The sequence below is a fragment of the Dermacentor albipictus genome, chromosome 5 (genome assembly GCF_038994185.2).
Source record: "Dermacentor albipictus isolate Rhodes 1998 colony chromosome 5, USDA_Dalb.pri_finalv2, whole genome shotgun sequence".
Classification (NCBI taxonomy): Eukaryota; Metazoa; Arthropoda; class Arachnida; order Ixodida; family Ixodidae; genus Dermacentor; species Dermacentor albipictus.
The window spans coordinates 79,049,254-79,066,275 of record NC_091825.1 but is presented as its reverse complement, the minus strand read 5'-3'; the positions used below and the strand labels follow the sequence as shown (position 1 = coordinate 79,066,275).

Sequence of the window (17,022 nt, the reverse complement as noted above, 5' to 3'; positions counted from 1 at the left end):
GTATGTATGTATGTATGTATGTATGTATGTATGTATGTATGTATGCACAACGAGCATTTGACCGCGGGGGGAACGGACGGGATATTTCTTTCACAAATCATTTAGTTTATGCTGCACCTTTAAAAAAAGACTTCCGGGGCTTTCATTTCATTGTGCCAGGAACAGGAAGTTTTAGATCAAGATTTACGACAGGGTGAGCGCACTGCATGTTAAGAGTGTTCGCGGCACGACGGGCTCCATGACGAGAAGACTCGTATTACGGTCGGGTGAAAGGTAACGCCAGAGGTGCAGCATAGCTTATGCCGAAAATAAGCGATTTGAAAGCGCTATCATGGTGACTTACACCAGGAGCTGTGTGGCATCGTCAGTTCTCTTCTTCAGCTTGTGCAAAGGAGGAGCATTAGTTGCACAATAAATTACGGTAGATTGAATAGCTAATCGACACATGCCATTGTACGCTTTCGTTTATCAATTGAAGGCGCAAATTGCAATAACCAAATTGAAGTCGGTCAATGCTGAAGGCCCTTATGTGTACAAGTAATGCCAAAATCATAGCATTCGAAAGAGTTGTGCTTAAAATGTGCCAAAAAATGCATTTGCCTTCTACGCAGTTGCGCCTATGAGTGTTCAAGTAATGTTCTTTTTTTGGGTTAGATGGTGAAGGGGGTAGACCATACGCAGAAACTTAGTTTAATGGGCACAGGTACTGGCGATATATATATATATATATATATATATATATATATATATATATATATATATATATATATATATATATATATATATATATATATATATAGACAGTTGCATTTGGAGAAACTTTATATGACCTGGTAGAATTGTTCACTGAAGTAACGGCCTTATATGAGTATTTACAAGACCTTATAGTTTGAGACACAGAGAGAACACACTTTTATTTCAAAAACAAGTATTAAGAGTGTGGGAAAGACCCCTAGCACAGCTCCGTTTCCCAGCCTGAGTCCTCCTGCACCCCAAAGAATCTGGCGTTTCTCGGTGGTGTAATCTCCCTTCGTGTAATAGTCTTATACTTCGATATCACTAATACTGCCTCCCCTTTCCGACGAAGCTGCAGCCTCTCTTCTTTTTCGATTTTTTTTTTACTGTGAATAATGTCTATTGATGACCTCTGCATGCAAGTGGCGATGCTTCCATTCCAAATAAATGTTGTAAATTATTAGCAGTCTTTTTTTCCATGAGTCATTAGCATTGCTTGCTAGGAAGAGAAGCAATACTGAGACACACATCGTTCACGTGCATTTCACACGCCATTGATAAAAGACTCTGCTGAAGGGGTCACTGAAGCCTGTAGGCTTTTCAGGGTCAAAAAAGCACGCAAAGCTATTGTAAGCGAGGTGAACATACAGCAACATATTCATTCTCTAGGCATAGGCTATCCATATCATTAGAAATAATTGTTAGTTGGCCACGTGATTCTCCTTAAAAAAGTCGCACTTTCGCCCAAAAGGTGAAGATCGATTACGATGGCAAACTAGTAGACAGCTGTACGAAGGATAGTATTTTTATCGGCCTTATAAATATTCGCCTACTAACTAAATGAACAAGCACGGTGTCATGCGCGCACGACCAACCATCAGCGCATCACACTCGATGGCCGCGGGAACTCGCTTACAAAACGCTGGGGATAGTAAGCACGGCATCAGGAGCGAGCGAATTCACTTTCGTGCTGCCTCTCGCTTCAACGCGAACTAAGCATCGAGAACACAGAGCACACGAAACTATTTGCCCCCGGTGCGCCTAGACGCCCTAACTCTGTTCCCATTGCAGATCGCTTTGAAGATAAAGCCCGCGTGGCCGCGCCATACACAGCATCCGCTCATCCGCTGAAGTACAACGCCACACCCCCTACCCTCCCCCCGGTGCCTTGTGCGCGACGGAAGACGGCCCTTCCTCCCCGCTCTCCTCTCTTGCTCGGGCGAGATTGAGCCGCTATCGTCGGTTCACATTGCAGATCGCTTTCAAGATAAAGCCTGCGTGGCCGCGCCATACACAGCAGCCGCCGAAGTAGAACGCCACACCCCCTCCCCTCCTCCCGGTGCATCGTGCGCGACGGAAGACGGCGCTTTCCTCCCCGCTTTCCTCCCTTGTACGGGCGAGATTGAGCCGCCATCGTCGGTTCACCCTCGCACACTTTCACTCGCACATACAGCATACGGCGCGCGGGGTTAATGTCATCGCCCTTGGACTTCATACGGAACAGCGCGGCGACGGCTGCTCAGGCTCTCTCCGAACATTTTCGAATCAATGTGAAGGGAAATTTTTTGGGGAACCGGGTAATGAAATGTTATAATTTTGTTGATTCACTCCTGCGTCTTTGGCGTAAAGGAAACTGGCGCGCGCGTTCATGTGCTTTCACGCACCCGTGATGCGCGATGTGACAAGTCTTATATTGCCCAGCATTTCCTCGTTTTTTTCGTATTTATTTTAAATGTACCGTCCACTTGTTGGCCAATTTTGGTATGGTGATATGCGCCATAATGGGAAAATAATCATCATCACAAACACGCAGCGATCATCTCAAAGAGCAAGTTGGCGTTGACACGATATGTACCATCCGCTTCACGGCCAATACCGCGCTGCGGACTTGTACTATAGTATGGAAAAAATCATCATCACTATCAACACGAGTCGATCATCTCAAAGAGTTAGTTGGCGTTATCACGATAAAAGCATACGCGCGGTTGTGGCCTAATGGTTGGAGGACATGACTACGTTACTCGGTAGACCGAGGCTCAATACTGCAATACTGCATCGTGGACGTAATCAATTTTTTTATATACCCATTTACTTAAGTTGGTCCGAACATTTGTTTCGTGCCCGATTCCCTCAGCACAGCGTCCCGATGGTCCAACCATTGGGCCATATGAGAAAGTCTACACCGAGACTTCGCTTCTAGATGGCGCAGCAACTTCGTAAGTGCTAAAGAACCTTCTTACGCACGCATACGCTCGGCGACTGAACGTGGGCGGAAGTGCAATGGCGCCCGGAGCCCTGAAGTCGGGTCCGACGCTCATGGGTCGTCCGTGACTCATTTTCAACAGGTATATTAAGGAAAGGGGTAATTCATGATTGCACGACGTTCATCGAGCCAGTGTGAATTTTAAAGTGAAATGGAAAGGTGCTCTACTGACTCTGGTGAGGTGAAAAGTAATACACATCTGGAAGCCTGCTAGGTGGCCTGAAGATAGGAAACGCCACAGCACACAAAAAAAAACACATTACCTATTTTTTTAAGGGGCTACGATGGCTTACGATTTCATGGTTCGTCAACAGGAACCGCGGAGCTGGAGAATCGAGAATGAACGCAGTGAAAAGGTGAACATAACGTGATTGTTGACACTGGCCACGACGCCGTTTCAAAATGGATGCTCATGAAATTCCTTCTTCCCATAGATTCATGCAGCACATCAGTAAACTCTGAAAAATGTTTACATTCTTACGGGCATTGCCTTCACCCAAGGACCCTACCTTTAAGGCCATACAAATTTTTATAGCACACGACAGCAAATTTCTAGCTGCACGCGCGATGAGAAAAAGCGCAGCTGAAGACTGTGTAATAATTCTGACCACCTTGAGCGCAGATAAATATCTGACAAGAGAACTTGACCGTGATATCCTTGAAAGTTTATTTCAAGCAGTGTCCGGGTCGTCTTTCGCAGCTATCATAAGTTTCGCTTGCCACGAAAAGTTGACAAACATGAAAACTTGATTGGTCCTCACCAACGTTTTGATCTTGCCCCTTAAACGCGAAGGTATTTGCCTTAAGACAGCCAAAAACGCGTTGTACGCCCATAAAGGCGTAAAAATGTTTAGAGTGGCGGGAATGTTTCGTAGGGAACAGCTGTAAATAGTTCGACGTCCCGAAACTGCACAGTGCGTGACGCCGTGTAGTAGTTGGCTCCGGATTAATTTTGCACCGTGGTTTCTTTGAGGTGTGCCTAAAGCACGGCACACGACCATCCTTTCTTTTTTTGGCTTTCTTTTTTGTGTTCCACCCCAGTCGGAATGCGGCCGCAGTGTCCAGCAGTCAAATCTGCGGAACACAGTGGCAGTGACTCACATTGGTGGGTTGCGTTTGTCACGCTAAGCGCCAGCGTTGTCTCCTACCCCTCCGTGGCTATAATAGGCACTCGCGCGTGTTTAGCGAAGGCAAAGTTGAGGTTCAGTTCAGCGCGCTCGCTCCTCGCGACGCCATTCCGTTCGAGGTGCACGAGTGCATCGTTTATGAGCTTGCGAGTTCAGCGAGGCCGGTAGCCGTTCGCCGCGTGAAAGTGCACGCCACCATGAAAAAAGAAAGAGTTGAGGAGAAACCCTTTCGAAAGCCTTGCGTGAATTAGCCATTTCCCGTGGGGAATTCCTTCGGTGCTTCCGCTATGGGCTTTACACAAAGGAACGCATGAAATGCCACTATAATCAAATTAAAGTTAGGGGCTTTACGCGCGGGAAACACGACCTTGGGGGCTATGACCTAAAGCTATTCCAAACTGTTTCTATTCCATTTCTGCAATCAGCCCTTCACGATTGGTTAAACATTTCTGGGGGTCACACTGACTTTTCCTCTCTGTCACGCGACATTACGAAAACCGGGAATATTCCCCATCTGATATGACGTATACGCGCTGATTATACATGATTATATCGAAGGAAAAAAAAACTATTTCCGAATCTGCCCCTCTTTCGCTATGTTTTTTTTTTTGGCCGCGCTCACTTCGCGTGTGTCTCACGCGAGGTCACAAAACCCATAAAACTGATCGCGTAAAAGTGACGGCACGCATTAGAGATGAATTAATACGTCGAACAAAACAACATATTTTTTCCCGGTATAGCCGGAGACTGCCCCGTTCCGCAAGGTAGAAATTATGGCTCGCTACTAGGAGCTGTAGGGGAGAGCGATTTATTTGCGCATAATATAAAAAAAAGTCAGTGCCCTTTCGCTCTCCGAAGAAGGATGACCAGCGAAGCAGTGCATGTGAGCCCTTTAATGGCGAACTGCATCTCCGCCGCGGGTCGGCCCGGCTTTGCACTATCTTCGGGATCGGCACACATATGGGTACTGCTGAGCGCCTGCTTCACCCCTACCGCGAGTCGGCCTGGTACTGCACTATCTTCGGGATCGGCCCACGTATAAGAAGTGTTTAACGGCTGCCTCACCTCCACCGTGGTTTGACCCGGCATTGCACTATCTTCGGGATCGCCCCACGCATGAAAAATTGTTGCTCTAGGTCCACGGAGAGGAGATGCGCCAGAACCTAGCAATAAATAGCTTCGCTGTAAAAAATTGCGCAGCAGTATAACGTTGTCGAGCCCTTTCGACCACGTATACGACATCGCTCTGTTAATTCATATTCGTTGAGGATCAGTTTTAGCGGCATTTCTAACCTTCCGTTGCTCGCTGTCGCGCTGGTAAGCAAGGGGAAGAGGACCAATCGCTGACGCCGGCAACAAGCTCCTTATCCGGTTAGGTGCTTTCACTCCGCTAACTTGGCCCCTCCGATACCTTCTCCATGTATGCGGGCTCCTCGTGTCTTGTCAACCAATTGGATAAGAAAAACACCAGTCAAGATAGGCAATGATATTCGCTTTTAAAGCAAACAAAGATAAACTCCCATAAACCAGGAGAACGGTTGATTGGACTGTCAAACAACGCTGCGAGTCAACGCCCGATGCTTGCGTCGGCAGTTACGTAAACCTGACGTCAGGAGTTTGGCAGAAAAACAAGTTGCTATAGTTTTACGTTATAGCGCCTCTGATTATGAGGGAAACCGTAATAATTTTGACCATCTGGGGTTCTTTAAGGTGCACCTAAATCTAAATGGACAAGCGTTTATGTAGTTCACCCCAATGGAAATGCGGATTCGGCTGCCGTGATGAACCCGTGACCTCGACCTGAGCAGCGCAACACCATGGCCACTGGGCGACCGCGGCGGGTCTAATGCCATGTTAAATTTTCTGTGCGATACGAGAAGAAGTGAGTGCTGCATATATGTTTTTCTTTTTCGTATGCCCACCTTATAGTGATATTTTTATCTGTTATTCGCTGTATATTTGTGCGTCTGTGAAGATTTCTAATACATCCAAGTATTATTTTTCCTTAGATGGAGTTTCCTCAAATTTTATTACATATTTGAACCCTGTTCACGAATCTTGTGACGTCATGACGAGCAGTTGTGTCCACTTCTGGGGCGTCTTTCATACCCGTCCTTCGTTGTTTTGTGTTTTTTATGGTTTGCAAAACTTTACCTCACAGTAAGAGCTGAAGCGTAATTTACTAATGCACAGTTACCTATCATTCTTCATTTATGTCGGTTGAAATACTGCCCGAAGTTGGGATAAGTGTTCAAGGTAAAGCACCGCCTAGATGCTCTTTTGTAGTATGAAGGCAATTCTCCTGACGCAAGTCTCATGACGCAAGTCTCCTGAAATCTCGTGAGAAAAGAAATGCTGACAATGGCGCCACCCTCCAAAGTTTCTCGACAACCACTTCACACAATGCGAAATTAACACAACGTGGCCTTTTGTCCTGTATCTAGCTCTGCCCCGGCATGGATGAAGATTACACAGTTGTGTTGACGTAATCGGACAATCTCAATTTCAGTCTATAGAAGCGAACGTCATGACTAACACCAAAACTGCGTAGAACAGTGACCCTTGGCCTACATATATATGCAACTCCAGAGCTTACCGTCGAGCGTTCTTCTGTAAGCAAAGCTTCCTAAGATTCCGGTGAAGTTATTGAAGGTATTCGAATGGACCTGGAAGGGCTTCAACTACTTTGTACCAGACGCACTAATCAGCAGCTGCATAAAACTTTGCTAGGAGAGTAGTGACACAAGTCGTGACACGACGTTAGCTTGACGCGCACTGCTAGAACCTAAGTTTGTCGCTCTGCCGATTCGCGGAGAAAGATATGCACGCCTGCGTCAGTGCTGTCAAATATCGCAGGAAATCGCAGCGACACATGGATAGCCAATAACTGTTCAAGAGTGCATGTAAGGAAAAAAAATCAAGGATTTGATTTGTGGATCCTACGAGCCTTGCCATCCTGCCAAGTGATACTTTAACTACCTACAGTAGACAGATATTGGATCTTTTGTGACCTAGGTTGCTTCGTCGTCGCACGTATTATTGTTCAGGGTTAAATTTCTGTTGTAAACGGGGGTTTTACTTTTTTTTTGACGTTGTTTGTTGGCCACACTTTACGCTAACATGTGCGAAAGAGGTGAGGGCAAATGCTAAGGGTATAACGTGTGCGGAAATCATTCACAAAAAAACAGATCATACACAAAAGACAAAATCATTTGCAAAATCATTCACAAAATACCCATGATACAACGTCAACGGGAACGATATAGCATTTATTGTAAATATCCCGAATGCAATTGCAAGATGCGCTATGTCGCCACACTACCGCAGCACTGCACAACAAAGAATAAGGGCAACGAAATATATGATATGCTGATATCACAATGACTGCATTATTGGCATTACTGTTTTTATGCTATTACCCTTGGGATCGCTAATAGGACGCAACTCACTGCGGTGTTTGAGTGATTGCGCTGTTTACGCTGCTGCGAACCAGGTCACGGATTTGATTCGTGGCGGCTCTCTTGTGCAATGCAGAAAACGCTCGCCTTTTTGCATTCATGTCTACACTTAGATTTAGGTGTACCACAGGTGGTCAAAATTAACATGGTAGTCAAATCAACCTAAACAAATTGCCAAGGTCCTCAGCCTGTCAGGCTGCCAACTGCGCATTGCTGCAGGAACTTCAGTTCAATTTTCATGGTGATGGAGAGCACATTTTTTAATTTTGGGGGGCGACGTTGAAGGTGGTGATTAGCTCGTGGCCGGACGACTACTTGACGATAGAGAGCTTTATTTTGCACCCAAATTTCTTATGTTGAATTCCAATGGTGGAGTCGGAGCAAGTTTTTCTGCTCGTTTCGGAGCAAGTTTGTTCCAATGACACAGTGAGGGCGGGAGTAAAATGTTCCAATGAGAGAGTCGGAGTGGATTCAGAGCGGGAGTCACTACGTGGAGCAGAAAAAGATGATCCGCCAAAATCGGTGGAGTGGATCGGAACTCTGCGTGCCGTATTTCCTTCACCACTTTTGTCAGCTGGGAGGCGCCACCAGTCACGACTCGCGAGGAAGCAAAAGCTGCTGCAAGCTTGGCAAGATATCCATTCCGCACTTCAAAAAAAAAAAACAGGCGAGTGGCGCTGAAGAGACAAGTGATCGGTGCGTCGGTGCTGGGAGCACACAGCGGAAGGAAATGACAACACACAAGGTATCCTGGGTAATTCTGCGATAGAAGTTCCGCTTCCGCTTTGCTCCGGCGGCGCAGGTTGTGTTCCACTCGCGGATTTGGAGGCGTTGCTCTACGCCAGAGTCGAGTGCTCGCTCGCGGAGTCTGTCGGCTGCTCCGACCCCGCCATTGGAATTCAACATTACTGTTTGCGAGATAATGGGCTACTGGAGGCGTATACGTGAGTGCCCGGATCGGTGGCACCATCTGTGGGCGCAGAGCTCAACCAGACAATCACGCAGAAGTATTATTGCAGTAATCAAGTGTATTCCACTTCGCTGGTGGCTTCGAATGTAACCGAAACTACTTTAATTACGAGTATGATTATATTGCGACGGGAAGGAAACATAATTCACAGTATACATAAAAAGCCGTCGAAACAGTATGGCGGACCGGTAGCACACGCAGCGTTTTGCTCCTAAGCCCCTCTTTTGCGCGCTGTGGTGGTGGTGGTGAAAAACTGTAAAACTGTAAAGTAATTAAAGGAGAGAGTTGTGGACGGCTTTAAGAGCCGGCCACTCACAGAATCTAGGAGGAGTCCCTAGTCCGGGACCCATGTGGCTTCTGCTGCAGCATGCTCTCAGGCCACTAGGGCACGTTGATCCTCCAGGTTCGAGCAGCTGAGCAGGGCAGCCTGCCAGCTTTCTCGGGTAGGGGGGAATGCGAAGGGGTGTGGGGGACCGACGGGTTTGAGGGGCAGGCCCACACCATGTGGAAGGGATCCGCGAGCGGATCGTCACAGTGTGGGCAGGTCTCGGAGAATGCCGGGTTGAAGTGTTTGGGTATTGCTGGACACAATACCGTGTTGGTGTAGAGACGGAGGAGCCAGCGCTAGTCCGTTTTGTTTAGGCCTGATGCCGGGGGTGGGAAAATGAGCCTGTGCCATTTGTACTGGGCCATGATTTCTTCGAAGGATGTAGCCGGATTGGGTGCTGGAACATCAGGCGATGGAGGGCAAGGTGGATTCTGGTTATTTAGTGCGCGGGCTGAGGCATCGGGAGCCTCGTTTCCACCTAGCCCGGTATGACCAGGGGTCCAGGTGATTGTACGCGGGTTCGGGCGATTTAGTAGCATCGTTTAACAATTTGGGCTGCGTGTTCAGTGATGCAACCTCGGATGAGATTTTGGCACGCAGCCCGCAAGTCGGTAATGATGATCCGAGATGTGGGGTCCGCTGCGGCAAGTGCTATGGCAACTTCCTCCGCGTGTGTGATTTCGGGTGCTCGAAAAGTGAGCCCTTGTAAAGGACGCCTGTCAAGTACGTTTTGGTAAACGACAGCGGCCGTATACCATCCGCCGTGATGCGGGCTGGATGGGTCCGTGTAGAAGACCCCCGTGCGAGAGCTACAGCGTTGCTGTAGGGCGTTAGCCAGCGCTATACGCCTACCATCGTGGGGGACTCAGTCATGTTTCGGTGCAGAGGCGGAATGATCAGGGTGCCACGCCAGTCCTCAGGGATGGTCATCCGCTCTGCTACCGTGTATGTGTAGGATATGTGTAAACGGTGTAGGAAGTCTCTCCCAGCTTACGACGAACCAAGTCGCAGGTACTGGTTGTTGAGACGAGCTTCTTTAAGTTCCCCGTATGTGTTTGCCATGCCCAGGTCTGCGAGATGTTGGTTAGATGTCGAGATGGGGAGGTCAAGGGCACGTTTGTAGATTTTGCGGAGTATGCAGTCGAGTGTATTCTCGTCGCATTTACGCAGACGCAGGTAGGGGGTCGAACACAGGATTCGGCTGGTCACGAAAGTGTTGGCCAGGCGCACAGCATCCCTGCTCCGGAGGTCTCCCCGTTTATTCGAAACCCGGCGGACCATACGGCCCACCTGATCCCCTACTGAATCGTCAACTGAATCGTATGGCTCCTACATACAGGAAGTGCTCGCGCTTTGCCGGAAAGTCGACGAGCACATGACCGGGGTTGACAAGGTGGGCCATATCCTAAAAGGCATCGCGGACGACGCCTTCAATTCGCTCCTCTATAACGACGTTTCTACCGTCGACGCCATCGTCAAAGAATGCCGCCGCTTCGAGGTAGCCAAAAGCCGCCGCGTCGTCCCACAGTGTTCGCGGTTCCAAAACACCCCTGCCATGTCCTCTTGCCCCGCTCTTTACGTAGTTTACGCAGGGGGGTGTCGATTTTGCGGTGTGTGTGGATGAAGAGCCCAAGAACTCTTATTTCATCACGTTCCGGGATAGGACTTGTACGCAGGGAAAGTTCAATTTGTGCGGTGTCCTTTGGTTTGGGGCGAAGATTCACGTATTCTGATTTGGCAGGTGAGCATTGGAGACCGCAGCTGCGGGCGTAGTCGTCTACTACCGACACTGCTTGTTTGCAGGCAGGTCTCGATGCTGCCAAGAGATCCATGGGTTGCCCATAGCGTGATGTCGTCAGCTACATAGCGTACTGCACGCCTGGGACGTCATTGAGCAATGGGGGGAGGTGAGCCATGGAAATGTTGAACAGGAGAGGAGACCACCACTCCTTGTGGTGTTCCTCGCGTAACGAGGGGGTACGGGCCATGCTCCTAGTCTTGAATACAGAGGTATGTCTGCCATTCCATGAGGAATTGGCGAACATACCTGAAAGCATTATGCCCACAGTTTGTCTGTGAGAGGTGGGTAAGAATGACGTCATAAGTGAGGTTATCGAAAGCTCCCTTGAGGTCTAAGGCGAGGGCTACTTTCATCACTGGGGTGTTCAACTGGTTCAATAACGTCTTGGTGTAGTCGCAGGAGAATGTCCTGTGAAGAGCGATGTGGGCGAAAACCGCACATGGTGTGCGCAAAGGTGTGTTGGGCTTCCAGGTATTCAGAGAGCCTATCCCGGACCATGCATTCCATAAGCTTCCCCACACAGGAGGTTAAGGAATGGGGTCTGAGATTTTCAATGTTATTGGATTTGCCTGGTTCGGCTATGAAAGTAACCAAGGCCGTTTTCCAATCAATCGGCAGGGGCTCACGCCCCTCCCAGATCTGATTGAAATAGTCGAGGAGGTGAACGTACGCCGAGTCAGGGAGGTTGACTAAAAGACTAACCGTCCCTCGATCCCTGCCTGCCGTAGTTCCTCGTTTCATTTTGGACAGGGCCGCCTTCAGATCGTTGAGTTGGAAGCAACGGTCCAGGTCAGCGTTCTCCGTCCCTGCATAGGAGCCCGCCGGTCTGAGGGGGTCCTATTGGCGACCGAGATATTTATCTCTGAGAGCTTGAGCCAATTTCTCTGCGTCTCCCGCGTATGCGTAAAGTGCACGCTGTTATTGTTTTGTGTTTCTGTGCGTGTTTGGCTAGGGTCTACGAGAGCCCTGAAAAGACGCCAGGTGTTACGACTTGACATCTGCGTAGCGGCAATGTTGCAGCGTTCCACCCAGCTAGAAACGGCGAGCTGGGCCGCGTACTCGTCCGCTTCTTGTGTGAGGGCTGCGATTCGTAGTTTGAGTTTTCGGTTGTGTTTCAGTCGGCGTCGTCGGAGGACTAGGCTGTGCCGAGCCTCCCAGAGGTGCAGAAGGTGGTTGTCCACTGCAGGTGTCGCGTCTGAGAAGTGAACCGTCTGCTCGGTGTGACGAAGGGACGACACGAGGTGTTGAGACCAGGTGGAGTAGCCCTGGTGGTTATGGGGATCGAATGGGTATACTCTGATCGGAACTTAGTCCAGTTGGGGAGTTTTGCCTGTTGGTAAGGACGGGTAAGGGGGTGTGCTCGGATTGTGGTGAGGACAATGCAGTGGTCACTGCCGAGGGTTTCCTCGGTGTTGAGCCAATCTGCGTGTCTCATGTTTTTGATCAGTGTGAGGTCGGGACATGTGTCGCGAGTCACAGAGTTGCCAATGCGTGTTGGGTCTGCAGGGTCCGTCAGGAGGGTAATGCCCATGGTAGAAACGAATTCCGCCAATTTTCTACCGCGCCGCTTCTCCCGATGGTAACCCCAATGGGGGCTGGGGGCATTAAAGTCACCTACTATGACAAGTGGTTCCTTGCCTGCCGCCGCGCGTGATTTGCTGAAGATGTCGGTGTAAGTTATGTTGGGCAGTTTAGGTGAACTGCAAATGTTAAGAATGTGTATGGATGGGTCCTGATTCCTAAGTGGGAGGAGGGTCACCATGGCGTACGTGTAAGGCGGGTCGCCTTATAGATCCACCAAGTTGGCGGTATAATTTCGGTGCACGCATATTGCGGTGTGTATAATTTGTAAGGGCGGCGTGCTCGCCTGGCTCCTGGAGAGCCACTACCGCGGGTAATTCGGAATAGGTTTCTAGGTGGAGCCAGGAGAGAAGCCCGCTTAGAGCGGGCCCGAAATACTCGGTAATTCCACTGAAGGATTGTAAGAGGGTCCGAATTAGCATGGGTGCGGCTTGATTTAGGGCCGTGGCCCGCCATCTTAGGGATTATAATTTTGGGTGGCCTCTATTAAAGCAGAGAAGTCCATAAGCTCTCCACTACCCGTCCTTGGGCTATTTTACCGCAGCGGTGTAAGGCAATGCTACACCGTTGCCGAGTTCATGGGTGCACAAACACCTCGGAACTATATTCAATAATTGCTTAGTCGATCACCCAACCGGATCGAAATGCCACTTTAGGACAGACCACTCGGTCTTTGGCACTCGAATTTCACTCATAACGCACTTTCTTAGCGTCGACTTTTGTTTATTTATCCGTTTGGATGTAGCCAGTCTGCTTTCCTTGCCCATTGCAAAGTTAGTGACGTATACGCCGATACCGCTTAAAAAAAAATAAGCATTTTCTCAGTGAAAGAAACTGTGACGGTGCCTGCATCCTGATGGCCTTTTACCTCCCAAGGACAGACAACACCAAGGTTTTCTTCCCAGGATGAATCGTCTTTTTCGATCCGGTAGTTGCGCAGACAACGCGTAATTATGGTTAATAAGGTAAGTGATGCGCGTGTGTTTGGGGATAAATGAGGGAGTACTGCAGTCACAACCCATATTCCATAAGAATGACGACTACGCACAACCTTCGTACCGGATTCGAGCGCAAGCTATAGGCGAGCCATTAAAGGACCTTTCACCAGCTTTGCATATTTGGAAACACAAAATGGCACTACGTAAATCACGCAAGAACGACCGTGCCTGCAAATTAGTGTTTCCCAGTTGTGGAAAAAAAAAAACTTGGGACACGCTTAAGCTAGGCCTTCAAGAGGAGAACGCGATAGGATTAAAGGACTTCTGACTGCTTCTCACGCTTCCCCTCAACTGCAGCTTATGCAACCGTAATATTTACCGGAAAACACTTGCGGTGAAGCTATGAACGAAAACACGAAAACGAGCTTTCTGGTTCTCGTCTTTTTTCCCCCAGCCGGCCGGCGCCGCCGCTGCCGCGGATGGTAGAAACGCGGCTAGCCGCGCTATGATTGGTAGAAACCAAGCGGCGCGCACCGCTCTGTGATTGGTAGAAACTCGGTTCGCGCCGAGCTGTAATTTGTAGAGACGTATCGCTCACGGCCAACTCACGCTCGACGCCGCTTACGCCGTGGTCGCAACCCAACAGGGCCCATAAAGCTATCGCTATCTTCTTAAAATGCGTCAGAATGTCGCGAGCGGCAAACTTTACAAAAAGCCTCAGGAATGCACGGCCGCCAACCGAATGGGTTCGTGACCCACTTTCTTTGGCCAGCCGCAAACCAATCACTTATAGCGACGCAACTAGCAGCATAACGGATTTTGCTTACTGCCGTGGAGACGCCGAGAAAGGTGGTAAGTGGGCGTGCTTTCTCAATAAATCCCGAAGGAAACGAGGAAAATCGGGACGTCAGGTGGTGGCACGCGAGGGCCACGTCCCAAAAAACTCGGGTAGCGTGACCACGGCACGAACCGCGCACGTGGAAAATAGCGAAAACAGTAGAAACTTGAACAGACACTCGCGAGTGCATCGTGCCTGCAAAACTGGGCCATGGCCTCCAGCAGTTATCAGCCTTCCCGGCTTGCCCTTGCATGCTCGCCCTTCACCCTGGCACACGCAGCATGTCCCGAAAACTCCAACTGACGGCTCTCAGGCTGCGCATGCGCCCGACAGCGTGGGCAGAGTGAAACCGGTTGCCTGCATGAGCTGTGACGTGAGCGAGAGCACGGTGACTACGACGGCGCGAACGCGTCTAGAGGATCCGTATAACTGCGATCGCAGGCTATTCCTTGGTTTCGACATTTTTTTTTTAATTTCTCTTCATGCCTAAAGGGTCTCAGAGGAATGATTATGACATGAGGGTTGGGCCAAAAGATAAATTGGTTTTTCGTTAACAGGTTAAGTAATGACTCTATATGGCTGTGTGAAACTGGGTGCAATCTGTTAGCACGGCGATGTGGGCGGGAAGGTCTTTCTAGTCTTGTGCCGTATGTCGTACGCCGTATGTAGCATGTGCCGTGTGAATTCAGCAGAGGAATGTTTCTCCCGGGTTCTGTTCGATCGAGGCAACGGGAGAAAGTGTCTCCTGTGGCGAGGCTGGCTCGTCTCCTCGCCCCATCATTTTGCAAGATCATTTGCTTCCAACTCGGCTTCTCGGAAGGACACTTTAAAATCTCTCTGGTGGGAGGACGATTACTGCACGGTGCTTTACAACTTCTTGTGTACAGCCAAACTTCCTACGACGACTTGTGAGGGGCCTTTTGAGCCATCAGGATGTACTAATAGGGGGCCTTTTTATCGTCACAGGATCCAATTTCTTATAGAGAGACACAGCCACGGTGATTACCATCTCTGCAAAACCTTAGAGCGCACCGACATTCTCAAATTACGCCATTAGTTAGTGGGCTCGCTACAGTGGTTATAATCCAGAAATAGCACTACCATTTGTTGTGTGTTGTTCCACTACACTACATTTACTGCTACTCAGCTAGCTATGCGGCTGACATTAAAAAGAAATCCTTTGTTTGGCCCAGTTAGTTCATAGCTGAAAACCTTGACGAGCAGCGCAAAAAAAAAAAAAACACAACGACAACAAAGACACCAGTCTTCCTTGTGCCACCCATCCTCTGTAGCTTTTGTCTTCTGTGTCAGTGTTTTTTGCGCTCCTCGTCAAAGATGGAAAAGAATATCAAACGGACACACACTAAGAATGATTCAGCCATCAGAAACAGTTATTGCAAAGTAACGAGTTTTCGTATAGACGCTGAAAGAGAAGGCACTAGCAATGAATAACTGTTCCCTTAAAATTCCTTTGAAAAGGTAGAGCACTGGAAGGCCTTGAATGTAGAAATTGTTTGGCGTCTCTTCAAGGATTATCACAAAGAGTCGCAAGTTTGATTACGTTAGTTCCACTCTAGGAAGACAAATGCGCCCCAAAGTTCAACTGATCAAATGTTTGACTTCCGGCTGTCGGCTATTTCACGAATCAGTTCGTGCATGCATTCGTACCTGAGCACTTCCAGGAAGGGCAACGTACATTTCAGTCAATACAGAAAGGGTGACAGAGATAACAAAAAAATTACTTTTTGTGCACCGGGCCTCCGGTATAGAAAGTATAGAGAAGCATGAAGAACGTTGAGCTATATATCTCGAGAAGGAAATGTTCACTGAAGAATGCTGTCGTAGATATGTATAAACATGATATTTCCCGTTTTATGTCTTCCTGTCTACATCGTAGTACTTGGAACACTGGCTATTAAACAACGCCAACTCTTCTTGTCCATCCGGTTATAAAAGAGACATTAACGTTCATGCTTACCGCTGCTGACCTCGCTTTTGACGCGAAGCAGGCTTCGCCTCTAAGCAGGGACTTTGCCGTACGTAGGTTCTTGTCTCGCCTCGAGTGGGGCCTCCTTAATAATAACAATAAGACAAATGATACAGATCCATCACATATCTTGAAATCTATGGGAATCGAAGCTTTCGTTAAATTCTAAATCAAATACTGTAATGTTGCATTCAGCTTATCACGTTTTGCAGCACAGATATTACGTGCCAGTCCGACAAGACGGCAAGACGTGGAGATCGCGGGGCCCACGTGACCCCTTTGTCCGCTGATTACACAGTCTCCGGGATAGGTCCAGATTTAATTACACCGTCTCTCGGATTGGTCGGCATCCCTATTGCATTGTCTACAGGACCAGCCCACTTAATTTTAATCGGCGGGGAACCGACTGAGCAGACGCGGAAAACCCCGGGCAAGTATCCAAGGGAGTCTTCGCTTTAATCAAAGTAGATAAATAATAAAGCAGCACTTGGATGAGCTTAAAGACGTATATTTGACGTAGTAGTTCTGCGGAAACCCGCAAAGTGGAGAAAAGTAATTAAGTGCCGGACCAGGACGAATTTTTCTTGAACTCTGAGGCTATTCTTTCGAGGAACCCGTATGGGTTACTTTTGTAGCAATTGCTACGAACGGGTGGATGTCTGATTTTCCCTTAAGACGTATATTTGTAGTAGTGATTGAATTTAGATACAGTCAGTTGTTTCACTGCGTAATTTCCTCGAAAAGAGAGCCGGCATGCGGTACCTGGTGATAGCAAAGTTTAGCCACGGGCGCGATCGAACGAATTTTGCGCGCTACTGAGTTTAAACATGGACGTGGTTTAGCGTTGCGCTCGAGCTTTTCAGACGCCGTTCACCACATCGGGATCACACAGCGCGCAATGGAACTGTTGCTGCGACGGAGGAACTGCGCCCCGGCAGTCACCAGGCGTCTCATAACTCTGGCGCGATGAAGAGCGGTGGGAGCGCTGTTACAGGC

At 48.7% G+C, this 17,022-nt stretch overlaps 1 protein-coding gene across 1 annotated transcript in view; it reads right to left on the bottom strand.

Moving 5' to 3' along the window:
• Positions 1-10,162, bottom strand: part of LOC139060313 (thromboxane-A synthase-like) — a 58,584-nt gene extending 48,422 nt beyond the window's left edge. The window contains exon 1 of the mRNA XM_070539415.1: positions 9,883-10,162. Within this exon, the coding sequence (XP_070395516.1) occupies positions 9,883-10,162 (280 nt within the window). The remainder of the gene's footprint in view (positions 1-9,882) is intronic.
• Positions 10,163-17,022: the final 6,860 nt, after the last annotated feature.